The sequence below is a fragment of the Hevea brasiliensis genome, chromosome 15 (assembly GCF_030052815.1).
Source record: "Hevea brasiliensis isolate MT/VB/25A 57/8 chromosome 15, ASM3005281v1, whole genome shotgun sequence".
Taxonomy (NCBI): Eukaryota; Viridiplantae; Streptophyta; class Magnoliopsida; order Malpighiales; family Euphorbiaceae; genus Hevea; species Hevea brasiliensis.
The window spans coordinates 62,856,412-62,879,621 of record NC_079507.1 but is presented as its reverse complement, the minus strand read 5'-3'; the positions used below and the strand labels follow the sequence as shown (position 1 = coordinate 62,879,621).

The 23,210-nt window shown below is 34.6% G+C and overlaps 2 protein-coding genes across 3 annotated transcripts; one reads left to right on the top strand and one right to left on the bottom strand.

Annotated features, from left to right (window-relative positions):
- The first annotated feature begins 3,863 nt into the window (after window positions 1-3,863).
- LOC110638150 (uncharacterized) lies at window positions 3,864-13,060 on the top strand. Its single transcript, XM_021788605.2, has 9 exons — window positions 3,864-5,033; window positions 5,948-6,077; window positions 7,440-7,930; window positions 8,340-8,420; window positions 8,523-8,627; window positions 10,739-10,852; window positions 10,948-11,031; window positions 11,543-11,614; window positions 12,391-13,060. Exons 1-9 carry the CDS (start codon window positions 4,713-4,715, stop codon window positions 12,658-12,660), a joined length of 1,668 nt encoding a protein of 555 aa, XP_021644297.2. The 5' UTR covers window positions 3,864-4,712; the 3' UTR covers window positions 12,661-13,060.
- Window positions 13,061-14,186: 1,126 nt separating this feature from the next.
- LOC110638166 (cold-responsive protein kinase 1) lies at window positions 14,187-22,790 on the bottom strand. 2 transcript variants are annotated; one of them, XM_021788632.2, is made up of 7 exons: window positions 22,610-22,790; window positions 18,096-18,234; window positions 17,775-17,887; window positions 17,446-17,656; window positions 16,904-17,147; window positions 16,130-16,280; window positions 14,187-14,806 (listed from the first exon to the last, which is right to left on the bottom strand). In XM_021788632.2, the coding sequence occupies exons 2-7, from the start codon at window positions 18,157-18,159 to the stop codon at window positions 14,393-14,395; spliced, it is 1,197 nt and encodes a 398-aa protein (XP_021644324.1). In that variant the 5' UTR covers window positions 18,160-18,234; window positions 22,610-22,790; the 3' UTR covers window positions 14,187-14,392. The 2 variants fall into 2 exon arrangements, with proteins under 2 accessions (XP_021644324.1, XP_021644317.1); XM_021788625.2 differs by having other exon boundaries at window positions 17,775-17,890; window positions 22,610-22,789.
- Window positions 22,791-23,210: the final 420 nt, after the last annotated feature.

The following is a 23,210-nucleotide window of genomic DNA, read 5'->3' as shown; positions in this document are numbered from 1 at the left end:
TGAATTATACTAGAAGGATTAGATCTTTAGAAGTAAAGGAAGCACTTAAGAGAATGAAAGTTGGTAAAGTCTGTGGACTCGATGGAATACCAATTGAAGTGTGGAAGTGTTTGGGAGATATGGGAGTGGCATGGTTAACTAAATTATTTAATAAGATTATAAACTCAAAGAAAATGCCTGATGAATGGAGGAGGAGTATTTTAGTACCTATTTTTAAAAATAAGAGAGACATACAAAGTTGATCAAATTATAGGAAAATTAAACTTATGAGCCATACTATGAAGTTGTGGGAGAGAGTTGTAGAACATAAACTACGTCATGATACTTCTATCTCTCCCAATTAATTTGGCTTCATGCCCAGTCGTTCAACTATGGAAGCGATCTTTCTCAGTAGAAGCTTGATGGAGAAATATAGAGATGTGAAGAAAAATCTACACATGGTTTTTATCGATTTGGAGAAGGCTTATGATAGTGTTCTAAGAAATGTCTTATGGAGAGTGTTAGAACAAAAGAAGGTATCTATTAGGTATATACAAGTGTTAAAATATATGTATGAAGGAGCAACTACTATTGTGCGCACAGTGAGAGGGGACACAAGAGCTTTTCCTATCTTAGTTGGATTACACAAAGGTTCAGCTGTAAGCCCTTACCTTTTTACATTAGTTTTATATGAATTGATGATACATTTACACAAGAGTATTCCTTGGTGCATGATATTTGCGGATGATATAGTTCTGATAGATGAGATGCGAGAAGGAGTTAATAGAAAGCTAGAGCTTTAGAGAAGTACTCTAGAGTCAAAGGGCTTTAAGTTAAGTAGAACGAAGACAGAATACATGCATTGCAAGTTCAGTAAATGCCAAACTGGTGATAGGGAAAGAGTTAATTTAGATGGAGTGGTACTGTCCCGAAGTAATCATTTTAAATATCTCGGCTCAATCCTTCAAGTAGATGGGGATGTGAGGAGAATGTTAGTCATAGGATTAAAGCCGAATGGTCAAAGTGGAAACGTGCCACGGGAGTTTTATGTGATGGCAAGATTCTTAATAAGTTGAAAGGAAAATTTTACCTTACAGCCATACGACCGGCCATGTTATATAATAGTGAGTGTTGGGCACTAAATGAGTCATATGTGTCTAAGATAAGAGTTGCAGATATGAAAATATTAAGGTAAATGAGTGGTCATACTAGACTAGATAAAGTCCGTAATGAGAGTATTAGAGAAAAGGTAGAAGTGGTGCCAATTAAGGATAAGTTAAGAGAAGGGAGATTGAAGTGGTTTGGTCATATGAAGCGTAGATATACAGAGGCTCCAGTTAGACAAGTAGAGTACATTAGGTTAGAGGATAGAAAGAAAAGAAGGGGTAGACCTAAACTGACTTTGAGAAGAGTAGTACAACATGACCTATAAGCATTACACATTTTCAAATATTTAACCCAAAATCATTTAGAGTGGAGAAAGAGAATCCGTATAGCAAACTCCAAATTTTTGGGATAAAAGCTTAGTTGAGTTGAGTTGTGTATGTTAGGATTTGATTGTGATTTCTGGTTGCTAATTTCGTTTAATTTGGTTAATAGCTATTTCTAGAATTTTTGCTTTATTTTTATTGTAACAACAATTCAATCCTAAATTGTTCTCTGTTGTTACATCATTCCAAGTTCCATTCTCATTGATCTTCCTAAACTTGGTCATTAAATTAATTATTAAGAACAACTATCCAAAATCCTAATTTTATTTCTGTCCAGATTTCCATCATCCTGTAGCTATTCCAATCCTTCATTTATGCTCTAAATCCAAGTAAATGAAACTTGGGGTCTATTGATCTTCCAATTTCTACCTAGGTTCTAATACGCATCAATTAATCAAGTTTTTCTTACCACATAGGCTCTGGGAGTAGATTTCTAATCAAGTTTATTCTAAACATTGACAGACACAAACATTTAGATTTAGCTGGACGGACGCAACATTTAAACCTAGTTGTTGCATTTGAACTTGAGGGACTTCTAAGGTTATGTGCTTAGAACTTTTAATTCATCATGCTTGCATGCTTAGCTTCATAAACATCTAGAATGTGATGATAAAAGGTTTGAGGTGTAGTTAACATGAAAAAAGATGGAAACTCGGTGTTGTTATGAAGCATTTGTTTTGTTAAATAAGTTACTGTGGAGGCATTTAGGTTCTCTTTGGTTAATATTTTTCCCACTCATAAACTTAAGTAGATATATGCTTGTAGGCTACATTACTTGAAAGACATGAGAATAGGGGTAGGGCAATCAAATATTCTCTATGTATGATACTATGATTCATGTTTGCTTTTACAGTCCAGATGTATTTAACTTGTTTAAACTTGTAGAACTTGTTTTTTATGTGGCCTTTCTATGCATACTATAATGCATTTAGACTTCCTGCTTATGCCCTTTAGGAGATTGAGGTGCTCTTTCATTGTTATTTTAAAATGCAGATTGTGACTGTTTTACGGTCTACTAAATAATATCATATCATCCGCTTAATTATGACTATTTGTGCCTAAAATATTGGTATAACATGAAAGCATTTCTTCTTACAGTTGTTCAGTATGAGGCACGCTGAAAGCAAAACAAGGATGCACATTTTGTATACGTGGGACATGTTTTTGAAGTATGACTCGTCTGTGTGCAACCTTAAAACCATCTTCATGGATGATGCAAGTTTGTGTGTGACATTTTTGGAGGAATTGATGGGTTAAAACTAATAAATTTATGCTTGTTATTAGTGCCTATAGTTGTTTTACCTGTAATTTATAGGTGTAGGATGTGTAGTATGAGTTTATATTCTATATGATTGAAAACGAGTCTAATTCGGTTTGACTTACATGATATGAAATGAGCACAAACTGATGAGTAGGTTAGACAGGAGAATCCAATATATTTGATCCATTTATTCTATTATATATGTGCAGATCTAATATCTAACATAACTAAATAGGGAAAAATAATCCATATAAACAATCCAACTAGTTTGAGATTAAGGTTTGGGTGTTGTAGTGGATTATATCATGTATGCTAAAGACATATTTTTGTATATATAAATAAGTAAATAAATACATAAATAAATTCTTTATGGAGGATTGAAATCAAATGCCGAAGGTAAGCTTCCAACGGCTCATTTAAACAAGCGCCAAAGCCAACATATGGATTGATACCTAATCAAGGCCCCCTTGTTATAAAATAAGAATTGTGGTTCTGTTCAAGTGGTCAGAAAGATTTATTATTATTATTTTGAGAAATAATGGTGAGATAACATCTACAAATGCTCAAGATAATTAGCCAAGCTGGGTGCAAATGGACCTTTTATTATAGCCATAATTTGTACTTATGTAGTAAATAACCAACTATAAGTATCCAAGCTCTTCAAGCCTTGAACCAAGTGGAGTATACTAAGCAAGGGTGAGTGATTCAAATCCATGAAGAACCCCTCCATTTTTTTAAGGCATTCACCATCCATCTTGCAACTTGTTTTGAAGGTTTTTTTTTTTAGTCTGAAATTCCTTATAGGCTAATGACAGTAAATAAGTGAATTATAAAAGCAAAAGTCTTTTTAATTTACACCTTTGAACTATATTTTAGTAAATAAAAACTTAAAGGGTTTCAAAATTTTTGGTATGCAGAGTTCCAATTAGTTTAACGAAAATTTCATAAATTAAAAATTGACAAAAAAATGAAATATTGTTATTATTATTATTATTATTATCCTATAAAAAAAAGAATAAAAAAAAAGAAGCCAGAGATGCTCCAATCTTGTAAAAGGAAAAAGTGGGTCCTACTGAATCATTGTTATCTAATCCACACTCGCACAATAAGTGACGAAAACAAACTCTCTCTCTCTCTCTCTCTCTCTCTCTCTCTCTCTCATAGAAGCAGAAAGAAAAGAAAAGAAAAACCAAACTTTTTGAACTCCCCTTTCGCGAGATCTTCTGAAAAAGCTAGGGTTTTCTCCGCATCAAACCCAAAGATCTCAAGATTATCTGTTCTTCCTCATTCTATATTTCTGTGTTTTCATTTCCATTATTCTCTCTTCAATTTTGTCTCAGACACACTTGTTCTTGTTCTCTCTCGCTTCTTTATCTTCCTCGTCTGATCGATTCGTTGTTTCAGTTTTCTCTTCTGGGGATATGTAATTTGCGTTCCAGAGACCAGACGCAGCAGCTGCTGTTTGTTTCCAATTTTCTTCTTCTTCCTTTTTTTTTTTTCCTCTTTAAATAAAGAGACAAAGGCATTAGTTAGTTTGAAGACATCACTTTTTGGAAACTTCCATGTGAAGCAATTTGCGTTGAACGTGATCCAACTATGCTTTTGACACTTCACTTACTGTAATTGTAATTCCGTCACATGGGAACTCTGTCTCTGCCTCTCTCTCTGTCTCTCTAGTCTCTAGTACAAACGGGAGCTTCATTTCCTTGATCCCCTTTTTTGGGTACTTCATTCCCGAGTAGCCTGTGAATTTTGGGTCCTCTTTTTTTATATGAAATTATCCCCTAACCAATCAGGGCTTTTGGGTAATTTTTGAGGGACCAAGAGCTCTCTCAGGATGGATGGCATTGTTGCTTTTGCTTCACATCCTCTAAGATTCAGGGAATTTCCTAGCGTTGACATCAAAGGATATTTATAGTATCTTTCATGTTTGTAGTTGAGTTTCTGGGTTTATTTATTTAGTTCTTTGTATTTAGTTAGTGATGGAGGATATTGGATTGGTCAAGCAAGGATGGAAATGGCTGCAAACACAGAAAAATGCATACTCGCGGGTGAAAAATGCAGCATTGTGTTTGAGGGACAATATTGGGGTATTCATAGAGCGCCACTGGCCGATGGTGTGCAGTGGCTTTGTGAGATTTGGCCAGTTAATGAGTTTCCTGTTGATTTGTTGGAAAGACTGCGTTCTAAGAGGTTTCCAGTCAGTTATCAAACTGGGTTCAGCAGCTTTGCTTCTTATAATGTGGAGTTGCTTTATTAGTCTCACTTCAATGTCTTGTGTGCTTTACGTCTTGCTTAGTATGGTAAGTCTTCGGTCTTTTTGCTGATTTCTTTATTTATTTTCTCTCATTTTCCTTTTTAGTATGATATTCTTGTCCCTGCATTCCATTTCCTTATATTTCTGGTTAAACAATATCAATATAGGTGAGTTGAGTTATGCCAATAGAATCACAGTTGAGTTATACTTGGGAGTCTCGGTTTGTGCGAAAATAAGGGGGATGATTTGATTTGAGTCCATGCTAGCTTGTTACCAAAAGATGAAATTTATATCTGGCTCTCAAAAAGTGGAGGGAAAAAAGAAACAAGGTTTGAAATTTTGTTCATGATGGGCTAAACGATTATCAGAAAACATATTTTGGATTGCCATTATTGTAGGAGCAAATGCTTTTGATGGTAAATTTGGACACGAATGTTTCACATATTTAATTTCAGAGAGTTTACAACAAGTGTAGGTTGGGAATTATGGGTTTACTCATGCTCAATGTTGCCCAAATACTTATGGCTGTCTTGACATGTTTCAATGAAGAAGTAATGACATGCAACCTGTGTGCTCTGGGGGTATTTCTGGAGCTTAAAGTTTGGACATGAACATTAATGTTCCTCATTTTCATTTTTTCAACTCTTATTCCTTAATTAGCCCTAATTCATTGCTCTAATAAAGCAAAAGGAGGGAAATTTTTTTTTTTTGTGGAGCTTAATATTGCAAGATAGTGTATTTCATATTGTGCCTTTCTTATTCCTCAACTTTTCATATTGTCACATCATATTGCTTTGATCCTTTTTTTATATTGTGGATCTGGAACCTAGCATGAGCAGGTCACAGTTTTTATTGTAACTCAACTCAGCTGTTGTTACATTAGATTTATAAAGTTGCATCGATCTAATTGAACAGTGTACTTTTGTGTGAATACCACTGACAGTCAGTCCAATATTTCAGGGAGCTGCAGGAGCTGCTGTTCAGTATTTGGGTTATACTCCTGGACTTTTTATTGTAGGACTCTTTGCTATTTTAATTTTGTGGATGTATGCCAACTTCTGGATAACTGGAACATTGTTTATAGTTGGAGGTATGGCTTGGTTTTGTTTTACATATAATTTGAATTTCAATGTCTGTGGAATTTCAATATCAGTAACATGATATTCAATTCTTGCATCTTTCTTGTGGCTGATATTGTTTAAACAAGATAGGATGATATTTATCACTGGTTGTCTTCTTTGCATGTTCCTGCTGTTCAATAATTAATATTAGAATAATATGTTTCTCAAATAAAATTTCCTTTTGTTCGTCGTCAGCTTTAACTGGGTCAAACAATGTGGATTATATTTTCTTGAACTGTGTGCTCCACCAACACAGTTAAATAATTAAAGTTATTGGCTTAAAGCTTTGCTTACGCAATAACCCTTAAGGCATTGAATTGCTTTGTTAGGCATGAATAACTCCAGAGTCCAGATTTAGCTAACACAAAAAAGAAATTGGAAAAATAAATGAGTAATCTGCAGTTTCTCCTTTGTATTATCAATGCCATTTCACTTGATTCCTTTTGATGTACAGACTAAACTTAATCATCCTGGGTACCCTCAGGTAGTACTGCTGTTAAATTTGCATTCATGCATTTACTTGTCATTTCTGATGGGAAATAGCATATATTGATTTGACTTGCACGCATAGTCTGAAATTTTATAGATGGTAACTCTTATGTGGGCATTGACAAATAATGTGCTTATACATAAGGATAGCCTTTTTGCGTTTGCTAAAAAGGAATCATTAAAGAACAAATTCAACTCTTTAATATTAGGATTATAAACATCTGACACCTTTAGCCATTATTATCATATTGTGAAACCAAGCTAAATAAATCGTATGAAATATGTAGTGAAATGGACACTGCAATCTGAAGTTAGTTGTGATGGATACTCTGATGGGAACAAATGACTTGAGCATATCTTGCTATGGAGTATGTTCAACTTTAGGAGGCTCCAATTATAAATAAACTTGAGCAGCAGATGTAGCCGTGTTGTAACAGGGCCTAACTGGTAGTGGCGCTGATACAAAGTATTTTAACAATATCCAAAATATTCAAGTTGTGATATAAATCAATTGTCACTCACTTTGTGTAAATTGCTTGCATAAATTCTCTTGTTGTCAGTATCTGCAACCTGTCTCTGCTAATAGCCATGTGTTTTTGTGTTTGCACATGCTATTTTTTCTGTGGTACCTAGTCACCATGGGTCCTCCACATGATCAAAGAGTGTATCATTGCTATTATATTATGCATGGCTTTGAACTCATTTGACACAATTTCTAAGCTAACACTTTGAAAGTTTTATGGTGAGTTCAAACACTTCATATAAGTAAATGCTTGTTTTGCTCCTTTTCTATATATCTGTAGATTTTAGGGAATTTAACTCTCTAAATTATGAAAATGCAGGTTACCTCTTCTCTCTAAATCATGCGCGTTTGGTGGTCTTAATGGCAATTATATATGCTATTTATTGTGTGAAAGCTCGAGTTGGATGGCATGGTGTTTTTTTATTAATAAACCTTACATTTTTATCAAATGATGTTTTAAATTTGTTGCTCCAATGGTATGACAATATCAATGAAAGTACGCACTTTGAAGAGCAGCAGGAATCTGAAACAGTTATGCAAGATGAGTTCTCTTCGGAGTGTGAATACTCAGTTCCTACTGATGAATCTGAAAAGTTTCAGTCATGCAAATCATCAAGCAAACCAGCTGCTACTTCGTCTGTTATCAGCAACCAAAATGAGTCTTCCAGTAGAAGGGTGGTTACAGAAGAAACAAGCTCAGTTGATGAGATGAGAAGGATATTAAATAGTGTAGATCATTATGAAGCACTAGGACTTCCTCGTCATAAAAGAATTGATACTACAATATTGAGAAAGGAATATCACAAGAAGGTATCTTCAAAATTTACAGATGGGAATTAGTGTAGTAGTGTTCATTTGAACTTTTGTGTGGCTGTGTTCTGCAACACTCAAAGTTGATCGCTTAATTCTGCACATGGTAACTGGAATTATGATATGACCAGTAAGAATACCTTCTAATACTTGTGTGAAAGGAGTTGGCATGTAATCTTCTGTCCAAATAACCCCCCTTTCCCCTCCCTAGGGAAAAGAAAAATCTCTCCTTCTCTCTCTCTCTCTCTCTCTCTCTCACACACACACACACACACACACACACACACACAAACACACACACACACACACGCACACACACACACACACACCCCCCTAGAATTAAAAAAAAAGGATGAAAAAGGAAAGAGTGTGAACTTACTGGTGCCCGTTAACAATTTATTGTGTCTAGGCCATGGTTGTTCATCCTGATAAAAATATGGGAAGTCCTTTGGCAAGTGAATCATTTAAGAAGCTTCAGTGCGCTTATGAGGTAAACATCTACATTCAATAGAAATCCTTCTCTTTCAAAGTTAAGGATCTATTGGTTTATTTATTTATTTATTTTGACTGATCACAACGTTTAAATTCTTAGGTTCTTTCTGATTCATCAAAAAAGTGGGACTATGATGAGCAATTGAGGAAGGAAGAATCCAAGACTAGGAGTGTATGTCAAAATTCCCATGGTACTCCTCGTCAGGTAAATTTGGGGTTTTCTTTGTTCATAATTTCTCCAGCATTATGGTCATTTTGTTCATATTCTTTGTTTTATAATTCAGTATTGGTGTGATAGTTGTGATAAAAAGTGAGAATGTAATGATCATATTGATACAGAACAGCTTTGAAATAATTTTTAACAGTAATTTCAAAGTTTCTTATGTAGAAAATTTGATTTAATTATTGTCTAGGAACTATGTCTAAAGCCTGAGGATGTGTGGAGAAAGTGTTTTGAGTGAAAATCAACCAGGAATTAGGATTTTCTTAGCTAGATCACTTGGAGTTGCTTTACACAGTCCCAATGAAAGCACAATTGCTTGAAATTTTCTGAAAGTAGTTTCCTCATTCAATTGATATAACTAAAAGAGATCGTATGTATCGTATGGATACATAAAGGTGCCTAATATTCATAGTTATTAAAGGCTCAAGGTGCACTAAGGAGCCAAGGGGTCCTGGAGCCAAGGGGTCCTGGAGCCTAAAAGCAAGGCGCAAGGTACAGGTGTGCGCCTGAGTGAGGTGAGGCGTAAAAGAAAAAAAATTTGAAAAATCCATAAAAGTCAAATAAAAGTGATGCTTTTCCTTTTCCTTTGGTACATATCTTGAAATAGGTGTAGCTATAATATTTTTCAAGAAAAGATAATAATAGAGTAGTAGTGTTGAAAATGTAAATATGGGAGGTTTGTGATCTTGGGTGTGCTGGTTTGATGATAGTTTGATGATTAGTTATCACTAGCAATACTAATTCCAAAAACTTCCTAGTGCGTCAATATAGGATTCTTGTAGATAAAAAAATATCAAGTTTAAGTGGTAGTGCTTTTTTGCCAATGAAAGTGCTCACTAAATGTGAAAATAAAGAAGGCATGCCTTTTAAAACCTTGATCCTGGAGCAAAGGCGCGCACCCAGGCGCATAAGGCGCCACGGTTTGAACCTGGTGAGCCTTGAGCCTGAGGCGCGCCTCTAATAACTATGCTAATATTCCTAATCTAACAAAAAGTTGGATTCCATTTGCAAGTACCAAACTTGAATGATTTAATTACTAACCAACTAAATAAAAGCTGATAAGAATGAAAGACTGAAAATATGGAAACAAAAACAATGTACCCCCTTCATTCTTTCTGAATAAAACTCCTTTTCTGAAAAAAAGGAGAAAAAGAAACAAGCAATGTTTTTTCGATAACAGAGAATAATTATTAGAAGCAAAACTGCTATGAATGGAAAATTACTCATATGGAGTGAAATTTTATTTTACCAAGTGTACTTTCTTATCATTACCTTTATCAAAAGAATATACATATAAAGCAAAGAGCAAAAATCAAAAGTTTAACCAAAGGATACCTAAAATCTCAAAAGTAGCTGCAGGCAATTTATTTGTCTTTAAACATTGCCCTAAGATTTATATATTTGTTTATAAATTTTGTAATACTTAAATTATTTAGTTCTACTTTTTTTTTTTTAAATGTTCTTTTGATATGCTTATAAATACTTAAAAATTTGTGACATTATTTTAACCATGGATGGTGGTTTGAGTTTCATTCAACTTCCACCATCAATTATAAGATTTTTAACTTGATCAGCACAGCAATCTATTTTTTTTGAAATATGGATGTATGCCACCAATGTTTGATCTTTTGTTTAGATGCATATAAAATGCATCTAGCACCTGAGAGAAGAAAAGTATCTATTTTATCCTTTTTCAATTGATTGAGATCATAAACCCCATGGTCATACTGTATCTCTATGTCCCTTCTCCATGTCCCATCAAAAGAAAGCTTGCCATAAGTTGGGATCTTTTTGCTTTGATACCTAACTGATGTAGGATAGATTTGAAATAATTCTTTGTAAAGAATTTTCAAAGATTCTCCCACAGTAAATGGGTGCAATTATTGTTTAATAATCTTGACCACAAGCTTGTGGATATGTTTGATATGTGATAACCAAGTAAGAAAATTAGTGTTGTTATTGCTGCTAACATTTTCAGGTCAGGGGTTAGAATATGGCTATTAATGGTGATGTGAATTGTAGTTACCCTCAATGAATTTATTTGTATTTGACTGTGTTAGAATGTATTGCAACCATATTAATTTTATGAGCAGGGAAACCAAGACTATTGCTCTGAGGAGTCGAGGCGTATACAGTGCACAAAGTGTGGCAATTCACATATATGGGTTTGCACCAATAGGAGTAAGGCTAAGGCCAGATGGTGTCAGGTCAGTCCTCTAATTCTGGTAGTTGAACTCTCTCCCCCTTCTATCAATTCTGCATTTTTTTTTTAAGTTTATCATAAGGCTAGTTTTGGTTTTAGGATTGTTGCCAATACCATCAAGCCAAAGATGGAGATGGATGGGTTGAATACAAGGGCTCATTGGCCTTTGATAGGCCTCAAAAGGTATGTTCCTCCTAGGGAAATAATTTAATATGAAATATTATGACTTTAAGTTGGATTTAATGTAGTTCTTTATACATTACAAATCTAAAAATGTAATGTTTCAGAAAACCAGAAGACACCTTTTCAGTTATTTCCTATGCTTTTAATTTTATCAAATTGGTTCATAGGTTCTTAATATTATTTCAATTATAGCCATGCTGACATGGCACTGAGGTAGACTTTTGATGTGGACAAATATTATTGACTCATGATGGGTCTTTATTGACCTAAACGAATGTGTTTTTTGAAGAACATAGACCTAAAAAAGGCATTTTAAGCAGCTTCATGAATGAGGAAGTCTAATGGTTGAAGGATAGAATCCTCCATGCTTAATCTTATTGTTTCATCTCTGGTTCAGTGAGTAAATGTGTGCTTTATTCCATAATTGATATTTAATTTTGTTTCATTTATAGTGAATTGATATCTGTGCATTTGATCATTATGCTTATCAGTTTTGGTTTCTCTTTTATAGGTAGAAATACCCCGTGCTTTTGTCTGTGCCGAAAGCAAAATCTTTGATGTGTCAGAATGGGCTATTTGTCAGGTCAGTAGTTCTTTTCTGGTGGAGTCTTGATGCTCAAGATTCATTACCTGTTAAGAACTTACTTCAACTACCTTTCAAGAATGCATGCACAAATCATGAACTGAACTGTTGGACTTGTGTTATATATAGGCAGATAACCGATAGACCCTTGATGTAATCAAGCTTTTATGTTTTAATATTTTAGGAGGTATGTAATTTCATTACTTAAATACACCTTTCTGGAAAGAGGAAAGAAACCAATGAGAAACAGCATAAGTAAGGCCATTTACTGCTGCTGATCCTAATTTCAAATTTGTTAGATTGTCATTCACAAGAGTCAAAGTAGCAATCTTATGATCCAGCAAATACTACCTTTCTTAAACAGCACCAGTGATATTATAGGATTGATGTGATTTACTGTCATAGAAGATGGAAATAATGTTCTGTAATTCCTTGCAGCTGTCTTATAGTATTGGTTTATATGCCTTTATGCTTTTATTTGATTTATGGAACAGGATGCGAATAGTATAGCTATTCTTGGCTTTGGTTCAAAATTTAATTGTGGAACCATTATGCCATGGAATAGCTATTCTACCGTCTCAACTTTTAATTAAATTTTTAGATGTGCTATTATATATGTAGGATAGATATTATACAAATTTGTTGAATACCAGTTTGTGGAGCCAATCTCATTCTATGAACCAAACAGTGGTAGTATGGACAAATTATTAAAAGAAAACTGTCTTTACATAAGGAATATCATATCCGGAATCTTACAGCCTGAAGACTATTTGCAGGGAATGGCATGTAGGCCTAATACCCATAGGCCTAGCTTCCATGTAAACATGGTTGGTTTGGAGAAGCCACGACGTTGCAAGTCAAGCAGATTCCCTTGGGATTTGGATGCTGAGATGATGGATGAGAATGAAGAAGAATTTGAGCTGTGGCTTCAGCAGGCCTTGGCTTCTGGGCTCTTTTGTGAGACTTCTGCACGCAGAAAGAGCTGGAGTCCATTCAAATTACATCAAAAGAAAGGGAAGAAGCAATGGCGAAGGTCATCTACTTGAAAGATTGAGAGGATTAATGGAGGAGTACAGAAATTTTCACAGCCCATCCCAAAGTAAAATGGAACTCTGTTTTAGGTGATTAGTCACAATCAAGATCACTTGTTTCCTCAACAACATGTGACTTGACGATCCCAGCCAAGGCGGGGTTTAGGGGTGAGCTGGCTTTGACAGCAGCAAATGTTTTAACCAACATTTCAGGGCATTTTTTAGCATATAATAGTTGATATTTCCTTGTAGTGCCCATCAGCCAAAAACCAACTCCCCACCCCTTCTTGATAATAATAATAATAAAAAAAAGGCAAAAACAAAGGAATTCATCTTGAATGAGATGCACTACTTGGTTGCATTGTTTTCCCATTTATGTAAATATTCTTTTCAATAAAATTCCCATTTTGCCGCATGCAGTTCTGCCTTTTCTTTTAGATAGAATTGGTTTCTGCTTGCTTGAAAATTGCTAAAAGATATGAATTCGGATAAATTTTGATAATTGTCTTTGAACTTATATAGTTGTAATATTATAGTTCATCAACTTAAAAATATAATATAAAATTTCATTAACTTTTAAATTTTACACAGTAAAATTTTTCTAATATCTTATTATCGATTTTTCAGTTAAACGTTAACCTGAACAGTTCCAATATGTTCCAGTATGGGGTTTAGTCAGTATTTTTCTTCTCTCTCAAGTCATGTATAAATTAAATCTTTCTTCTCTTTGTAGACAATAATTTTTCACGTGCAGAGAGAATAATTTTATACTTTGCATAAGAGAGGAGAGAGAAATATTGACTAAGTGCTATATGGAAACTATTAACGCCATTTTCTAATTAAAAAATTAATAATTGAAAATCAGACGAATTTTACTGTGTAAAATTTGAAAGTTTAGGGAGTTTTATGTTACATTTTAAAGTTGAAAGACTAAAGTGTTACAATTATAAAAGTTCAGGGATAATTATTGAAATTTATCCATATGAATTCTGTCACTGGGGATGCAAGTTTTTTGGAATATTAGTCCGAAGGATTTATTAATAGAGGATTGTCCTAATGAATTTTGTGAACTAACGGGTTGTTTTGTTTAGTTGAGAATTGATAAAAGAGACAAGGATGCTCAAAGTAGAAGTAAAATCCATTATAAAATGAAATTTAATTGCAATTGGAGGATAATGCTGACTTTTAATGATAAGGAAATTAAAGTTGCAATTGAAACTAATGATCCAATCTTCTCAAATTGGTGCTTAGTCACACGCATTATGCAGAAAGCTTGTTAGTTTTTCTCTTCAATTAACATTAGGCATATATATGAACACTAATAACCTAATAATTAAAATTGATGTAAATGGCCAACTAAAGTCTTGGCCTTGACGGTGCTCCAAGTTAGTCTCCCAGTTGTGCTGTACTTCCATTATTTTTTTAATTATTTTATTTTTACAAAAATGTAAAGGCCTAATAATACTCTTGCCCAATATATTATAGGCTGGCTGGAGTAATAATGCCTACCGATGTGTCTGTGCACAAACAAAACAAAGAAAGATCAAACCAGTACACTTTCTTCAATTTACTGAACGTCATCCATTTACAAGAGAGGGAATATATGCGGCAAAACTTGTGTAGCCGAAAAAAAAGGGAAAACAAGAAAGGAACATGGTTCCAAAATTTACACAATTAAAAGCCTCAAAAAAGGAAAAAAAAAAATAAATCCAATGGATATGCTTTTTCACACTGATATTTAAATACTTCAATCATATGACGCAGTTAAGGTCGTGGCTGCACTTGTTGAGTTTCCTGATGACAAGGTTGAGTCATCCAGTTTGTCAGAATCAGATGACAAATTAAATCCAGCCTTTGTTTCAGATTTGGTTTTATCATAGGAAGATGTCTTTTTCTGGGATTTGGCTTTAGGGGGGCCTCGTATTTTGAGGTCCATGAAATCAGTAATTAAACCTGGTTTTGTTATCTTTGTGTCATCAACGTCCTTCTCACCAGTTAGCAGCTTGACCACAGTAGACATGGAGGGACGAAGCTTTGGACCATCTTGGGTGCAGAGTAAACCAATCTTTAGAAACCTACATGCCTCCTCAGCATCAAAGTCACCATCCAGTGATGTATCCACCAGCCCGACCAGTTCCTTCCGCTCATAAAGTTCCCAAGTCTGCGACAGGAGAACCCAAATGTGGTGAGCAGTGCCTAAAATATCTATTTTACTATAAGCATAATTTCTAAGCAGTTTAATACAACATAACAATATGCAAATTTGTTGATAATTTGCAAGGGTGTAGTTTGTGGTTAGTCGGTCCCAAACTCGGATAAAGGACGAGTATTGCGGTAGGTGACAACCAGCGTAAAAATTTCGTTACAGCTTATGATATGGATTCAAATAATATAAACGTTGGGGCGTCTTCTACTTATGACGCGCTACATCGGAGCCCGGGTATAGTGAGAAATATGTAAGGGTGTAAGGCGTTCAACCGAAAGCTTGAAGATTTAATTCAAAATCGTTTAGAGTGGAAAAAGAGAATTCATATAGCCGACTCCAAATTTTTTTGAAAAAGGCATAGCTAAGTTGAGTTGTTAATAATCTCCAAGGATGCCAAACAATGATTAAAAAAAGTAAGAATTATGGATCATCAACTGATATGAATGCATCTGATTGATCTCATTCAACTCCTAAGGTGAATTTCCAAGGACTTGGGGCAGTTTGCTGCAGCTTGGTTTGAATGCATGGGTTGTTGGAAATTATGTTGCTGAGTTTGGTTGGTTTTGGCAACTTCAGACATGAAAATTTTAGATAAGAGTTGATGGGAAGAAGGCATGATATTCTTCTAATTATTATTTTTCTTTTGTTAGGTAGGATGGTATTGGGCAAGATTTTATACTTGCATAAATTCATTTAAAAGAAAAAAAATGTGTTTAATCAACATTAGAAATGGATTAGACAAATCATAAAGGGACCAAATATGCAAATCAGCTAGGATTTGGATATGGAATGAAATTTAAAAAATCTATTGAATTAATAGACTGTATTGGATTTTGTATCTCATTTACGACACTGAGTTAGTATTTACCTTGATTCAGTCCAAATCTAACCCATGGACAGCTCTAATTGGAGGTCATGCCTACTGTTTTGGTAGAAATATGGCGAAATCTGACCCATGGTAAACTGCGACGGTTGAAATTGTGTTTCTTTCTTTACAATTATGTTATTCCCTTTTATCTTGCCTTGTTTTGATAAAGTTTCCCAGTTATTGTTCTTAATCATGTTGGCTATCATGTGAGTTAGTGAGATCAGCCTTTTAGCTTGTGTTTTGAGTGCTTAACCCTGGCTATGTATTCACACAAATATTACACATAAAGGAAAGGTTCAAGAAAGCATGTCTCAAAATTGGAAACATTATAGATGTGTCATTTTACCTATCCATTTGCCATTTCAATCAAAATAGCTTATCATGATAGTAAGGACTTGAGATGTTCATACCCTTTCTAGGAGATATTGTTCGTCGATAGGTAATCGCGTATTTGTGTTGCATCTCCCACTAACAATTTCCACAAGCAGGACACCAAAACTATAAATGTCTGCTTTCCTCGTCAGCTGCCCCCTTATTGCATACTCGGGTGCCAGGTAACCTCTAAAACAGCAAATGCAGATATTAGCACAAGATACAAAATATTTGTTAAGACAGACACTAATGTGGATGCACCCATGTGTGCACATGCACATATAAATGGAATTTAATCATTAAGCTTGAGAAGATGACCCACATGTAATCTTTAAAATTTCAAAGCAGCCAAGAAGACCAGATTATGGTCTTTTGCTTTTAAAAGTAGCTTTTCTAAATTGGAATATGATTCAGGACTCTAACAACTTTATTCTGGTTTTGGAAAATAATTAGAAGCCTTCAAGTATGATCAAAGAGTTACAATGATGACCATATGTAAGAGAGGAGTACCAACTACTCTAGACTTCCCAATGGTACATCCTACACGATTTCAACAAAATCAACACTTCCTATAACCTTATTCCAAAAGCTAACGTTGAAAGGAGGAAAAAAAAAAATCAACTATTATTCACTGGTACCAGCTCCATTCAATGTGTCACAAATCCAAACAAACAAATGACAAGCAGTTAGAATATTCTATCATTTGTATTCTCCGTGAAACCATTACAGTACAAATGGAATTATTGTTGCTGACAGCATGTTGGAAAAAGAATTTACAAATCAATGAAGAAAACAGAAAGGTTGAAACTTACATTGTTCCAGCTACACGTGTACTGACATGAGTCATGTTAGGTGGGATAAGCTTGGCTAGACCAAAATCTGAAATTTTGGGTGTTAGGTCTTTGTCAAGGAGAATATTGCTCGCTTTGATATCTCTATGCACAATGTGTGGCCGTAAATCTTCATGAAGGAAGGCAAGCCCTCGAGCTACACCAATGCAGATTTTGGATCGTGCTCTCCAACTAAACTGGATGTTACTGTGACTGTGACCTCCTCCTGAAAGAGAAAAGATACTTAGCACTCAGATTCAGCTTGATTAAACAAAAACCAAGCAAACATTATGTAAATTTTATTCATTTAGATGCATATACATACAACATTTACTGATTTTAAGGTTCTCAGTGTAATGAGAAAAAAATGACAAGACACAGAAAAGGTTTAGCAAATTTCTATATAATTAATATCCAAGAAAACTCAAACGGAACCATTTTTCCATAGTAAAAACTATTGACAGCAGTACGAGTTAAAAAATAATGAAGGCTTCCAAATGAAGAATAAAACACTGTATACTTACCAAGAAGATTTTGCGCAAGACTGTTACTCTCAAGATAGTTGTAGACTAAAATTCTGTGATTTCCTTCCACACAGCAGCCATACAGCTTAACTAAATTTTCGTGCTCTATCTTTGAGATCACATTAATCTCTGTTAAGAACTCTTTCACCCCTTGTCTTGATTCAGTTGAAAGAACTTTTATAGCAGCAATTTTCCCACCTTTAAGTTTTCCCTGAGCATCCACAATATTTGTTTAGGGATGAGCCACTCACAAGAAAAAGAAAAGGAAAAAGAAAATACTATGCTTTAATAAAATAAGTAATATATTTCAATAATAATCAAACAATTACCTTGTATACTAAACCAAAACCACCCTCCCCAATTTTATTGACCGGACTAAAATAATCAGTAGCATTTCTTAATTCCTTGTAAGTGTAGAGTTTAACATCGTGAATGCCTGCAACTTCTGTTCAGAAATACAAACTAATAAGAAGCTTTATTATCAGTATTAGTCAAAACAGTTGTGGGGTATATGATCATGTTGAAGATAATTATCTCAGAAGGCGTTTCTTGTCAAGATACATGTAAATCTATAGAAATGTATAGATCAAAACCACCCACTTGTCCACTTAGAAAAGCGGAAACAAAATACTTTTTTTTTTGCATCTTACCTTCATCAACTTCAAAAGAATTTTTTGCTGAACTCCGACCAAATAAGAAACAAAAACAAGTCATAATTGTATGATAGACCAGTCTTCAATACCAACTGTCAACCAATGATTAAATGAACAACTTCCTGGACCAGCTAACCTGAATCATCAGAAATACATATTATCTAAGGTACAAAGTCTTGACGCATACAAATAAATAGATAATTGCAATAATAATTTTGAGCATCATTGATCCGGGCAGTTTCTACTGATACCAAAAAATTTAGAAATTCATAATAAAAAGGATTACAACTAATGAAAACATATTACTTTCTTATATGGGAACAAAACTATCTTGAGAAATGATGCAAGTGAGCTACCTCTAAACGAAGAGACTCTACACATTCCAATCCCCTGCCCCAAACCAAATAAAAATAAAAATAATAGACAAAGTGATATTCAATTCAACTAAATTTTTATCCCAAAAATGTTGAATCGGCTATATGGATTCTCTTTCTCCACTCTAAACGATTTTAAGTTAAATCCTCGGAAATGTGTAATGCTTCTGGGTCATGTTGTACTACTCTCCTCCAAGTCAGTTTAGGTCTACCCCATCTTTTCTTTCTATTCTCTACCCTAATGTGCTCTACTTGTCTAACTAGAGTCTCCGTATGTCTACGCTTCACATGACCAAATCATCTCAATCTCCCTTCTCTCAACTTATCCTCAATTGGTACCACTCCTACCTTTTCTCTAATACTCTCATTACGGACTTTATCTGATATAGTATGGCCACTCATTCACCTTAACATTTTCATTTCCACAACTCTTATCTTAGACATAAACGACTCCTTCAGTATCCTTCAGTATCCAACACTCACTACCATATAATATGGCCGGTCGTATGGCTGTACGATAAAATTTTCCTTTCAACTTATTGGAAATCTTGCGATCACATAAAACTCCCGTAGCACGTCTCTACTTCAACCATCCGGCTTTGATCCTATGACTAACATCCTCTTCACATCTCCCATCTACTTGAAGGACTGAGCCGAGATATTTAAAGTGATTACTTTGGGACAGTATCACTCCATCCAAACTAACTCCTTCCCTATCATCAGTTCGGCCTTCACTGAACTTGCAATGCATGTATTCTGTCTTCGTTCTACTTAACTTAGAGCCCTTTGACTCTAGAGTACTTTTCCAAAGCTCTAACTTTCTATTAACTCCTTCTTGCGTCTCATCTATCAGAACTATATCATCCGCAAACATCATGTACCAAGGGATACTCTCTTGTATGTGTTTCGTTAATTCATCTAAAACTAATGTAAAAAGATAAGGATTTACAGTTGAACCTTGGTGTAATCCAACTGAGATAGGAAAATCTCTTGTGTCCCCTCTCACTATGCACACAATAGTAGTTGTTCCTTCATACATGTCTTTCAACACTTATATGTACCTAATAGATACCCCATTTTGCTCTAACACTCTCCATAAGATATCTTTTGAAATAAGATAGCCTTCTCCAAATCGATAAAAAACATGTGTAAATCTTTCCTCGCATCTTTATATTTCTCCATCAACCTTCTAATAAGAAAGATCACTTCCATAGTTGAACAACCAGGCATGAAGCCAAATTGATTAGGAGAGATAGAAGTATCATGACGTAGTTGATGTTCCACAACTCTCTCTCACAACTTCATAGTATGGCTTATGAGTTTAATTCCCCTATAGTTTGAGCAACTCTTTATGTCTTCCTTATTTTTAAAAATAGGTACTAAAATACCCCTCCTCCATTCATCAAACATTTTCTTTGAATTTAGAATTTTATTAAACAATTTAGTTAACCATGACACTCCCATATCTCCCAAACACTTCCACACACTTCAATTGTATTCCATCGGGTCCACAGGCTTTACCCACTTTCATTCTCTTAAGTGCTTCTTTTACTTCTAAAGATCTAATCCTTCTAGTATTATTCACATTCTTTTCTATTGCTCTGTAGTCTATATTCACGCTATTATCATTTTGACTATTATTAAAGAGATCATCAAAATAATTTCTCCATCTTTCTTTAATGTCCTCATCTTTCACCAACACTTTTCCTTCTTTATCCTTAATGCACCTAACTTGATTGAAATCTTAACATTTCTTTTCCCTCCTCCTTGCTAATCTATAAATATATTCTCCCCTTCTTTAGTTCCAAATTTCTCATATAACTTTTCAAAGACCTGCGCTCTTGCTTGACTAACTGTCTTTTTTGCTTCTTTCTTTGCTATCTTGTACTGTTCATATGCCTCGTTATTATCGCACTTAGGTAATTTCTTATACCATTCTTTCTTTCTCTTCATTGCCTTTTGTACTTCCTCATTCCACCACCATCTCTCTTTTGAGGGTGGTCCATGTCCTCTAGACTCTCCAAGTACTTTTCTAGCTACTCATCTAAGCTTTGAAGCCATCTATATCCACATATCATTGGCCTCCATATCCAGCTTCCATGCTTCGGACTCGAGAAGCTCATTTTTGAACTTCACTTGCTTTACTCCTTTGAACTCCCACCACTTTGTTCGAGCTACATTATTTCTTCTAACGTTACTTGAATTGTTCCTAAACTTGACATCCATGACCACTAACTGATGTTGACCTGTTAAAGCCTCTCCCGTAATGACCTTACAATCCTTGCATAGAGCTCTATTTGTCTTCCTGGTTAAGAGGAAGTCGATTTGGCTTCTATGTTGCCCACTTTTGAAAGTTACAAAATGTGACTCTCTTTTTATAAAATAGGTATCTGCTAATATTAGGTCGTATGTCATAGCAAAATTCAGAATGCTTTTTCCCTCCTCATTTCGGTTGCCAAATCCAAAACCTTCATGAACATTCTCATAGCCTTGCCTATCACTTCCTATATGTCCATTCAAATCTACACCGATGAAAACATTATCTTCATTCAGTATGCTTTGCATTAGATCATCCATATCTTCCCAAAACCTTTATTTACTCTCACTATCTAGTCCTATTTGTGGAGCATAAGTACTAACTACATTTATTGTTTCTCTTTCTAGTACTAGCTTTACTAGTATAATTTTATCTCCTACTCTTTTCACAGCTATTATAGCATCTTTCAATGTCCTCTCTATGATTATGCCCACACCGAATTTCTCTCCTTTTCTGTAAACCACAGTTTGTACCCTGAATTACCCACTTCCTTACTTTTCTCTCCTACCCATTTAGTCTTCTGAATGCAAGCAATATTCACCCTTCTCCTTTTCAAGGTATCCACAAGCTCCATTAATTTTCCTGTAAGTGATCCAATATTCCAAGTACTAGATTCTCCTCCTATCATGTTCATTTCTAATTGATCTCCTTCTATGATATCTTCTATTGTTCTCTATGCCTATTTGATGTTCTATTGTCCTATGGACTAACTTCTTTACCCACAACCGTTCATGATGTGGGAACCCTTACTCATTTAACACCACACCCGGACGCCGGCATGGCGGGTCGCTTTAGGTGAACGCCCTACACCCTTACATATTTCTCACTACACCCGGGCTCCAATGTAGTGCGTCGTAAGTAAAGTACACCCCAATGTTTATATCATTTGAATCCATCAGAAACAAAGTGATAATCAAATAATTTGTTAAAGAGACCATCACAGAAGCTCAAGCAGTAAATGAAGAGGTTCATACACCATATAAAACCATAGAAAACATCAGAAACAGCAAAAATGATTAGTAGTTCTAGCATGTCTAGTAACATAGAGCACGACACTAGAACAGCAGGCTGTGACACCATTTTAAAGCATCCAACCCAAAGAAAAATATAAAAAGGCATACCATAACTCTTACACAGTCAATTTGTAATTTGTTTAACACAAATTAAAAACAAAAGAAATGAGGTTGAGTGAAAAAATAGCCGCCCAAAAAACTATCAGGTCCCATGCTCCTGCTAAATTTTCAAACAAACTTCTTCACAAATAAGAAAATCCAAGCTAGAAAGTTACAAATAATTCCAATAGAGAAAAGAAATAACAATAGTATCCGTTATCAAAGTTGCTAAGTACTTGAAAAACATTTAGCAACTTTTATCTTTTCTGGGTTCCATCTGGCATATAAGTTAAATGAATTGCTTCACTTTTTGATCCTATACTTGCACAACATTTTCTTATGTTTTTTATGACATCTTTTTCTCAATTCACTTGCAGGCTTAATGATTCTCGCACTACTGAACTAAAATGACTTCTTTCCCTTGAAAAAAAACTTGCCCACAAATAGAAAACAATAAATAATTGAACCCAAAGCAGAAAATAAGATCATAAACACCCACAACAAGAAGAGGAAGAAGAAAGGAGAAGATAACAGAGTAAACCCACAAGAGATTGGCTAAAAAATTAGAATAATAAAAAAAAAGAATTAAGAAGCTGAATTGAAATTGAAGCATCCAATTAGCATAGTGAAGCATCAGAAACGAAACAAGATAAAAATAAAAAAGAAAATCAAAAGATCAAAAGAAGAAGAAGAAGGAGAGAGGCTCACCTAGTCAGCAGAAATGAAAAATCCAGAAAGAAGAAGCAAGCGATGGGATCGTTAAGAACAAAGAAACAGATAATTTTAGGCTACAGAAGGATTGCGGAGAGGTGTGAAATAGAAAGGGAGAGCAGTCTAGGCAAAGTCCATGAAGGAACGCTCACGTTCTTTGAAATTTCTGGTTCTCAGCTCTGACTTTGACTAACCACACTCCTCTTTTACATATATATTCCCCTTCATTTGCTTTTAAAAAAGTAAATTTTAATAATTTTTGCAAATTAAAAATTTTAAAATATATTTTAAAACAAATTGTCAATAATTAATAATGAGATGATAATATATTTTATTGTATTAAATATATAATTAAAATAATTAGTAGAAAAATAGAAAGACGTGTATGGTGGCTCACGAGGTAAAATTTAAATGTCAACTAGTAAGGGCGTCGCGACTGATTCAGCTGTCCGGCACGTGGTTTTATTGAATTTTTACATTGAGAGATTAGCAATGACGAGGAAGTGAGCATCTATCATGTTCCTTCCCCCCACCCCCTCCTTTTATTTTTTAATTAATTTTCTTTAAGCACGATTCTCACATGTTGTACATATGTAGT

What these genes read in the sequence shown, in the direction of transcription:
- LOC110638166 (XM_021788625.2), bottom strand. Translation starts at nt 18,159, where the DNA reads ATGACTTGTTTTTGTTTCTTATTTGGTCGGAGTTCAGCAAAAAATTCT. An exon ending in TCTTGCGCAAAATCTTCTTG is followed by an intron (nt 17,148 to 17,445) that starts GTAAGTATACAG and finishes TTTCTCTTTCAG; the next exon opens with GAGGAGGTCACAGTCACAGT. An exon ending in AACAATATCTCCTAGAAAGG is followed by an intron (nt 14,807 to 16,129) that starts GTATGAACATCT and finishes CTCCTGTCGCAG; the next exon opens with ACTTGGGAACTTTATGAGCG.
- LOC110638150 (XM_021788605.2), top strand. Translation starts at nt 4,713, where the DNA reads ATGGAGGATATTGGATTGGTCAAGCAAGGATGGAAATGGCTGCAAACA. An exon ending in CCTTTGATAGGCCTCAAAAG is followed by an intron (nt 11,032 to 11,542) that starts GTATGTTCCTCC and finishes TCTCTTTTATAG; the next exon opens with GTAGAAATACCCCGTGCTTT. An exon ending in CAGAATGGGCTATTTGTCAG is followed by an intron (nt 11,615 to 12,390) that starts GTCAGTAGTTCT and finishes GACTATTTGCAG; the next exon opens with GGAATGGCATGTAGGCCTAA.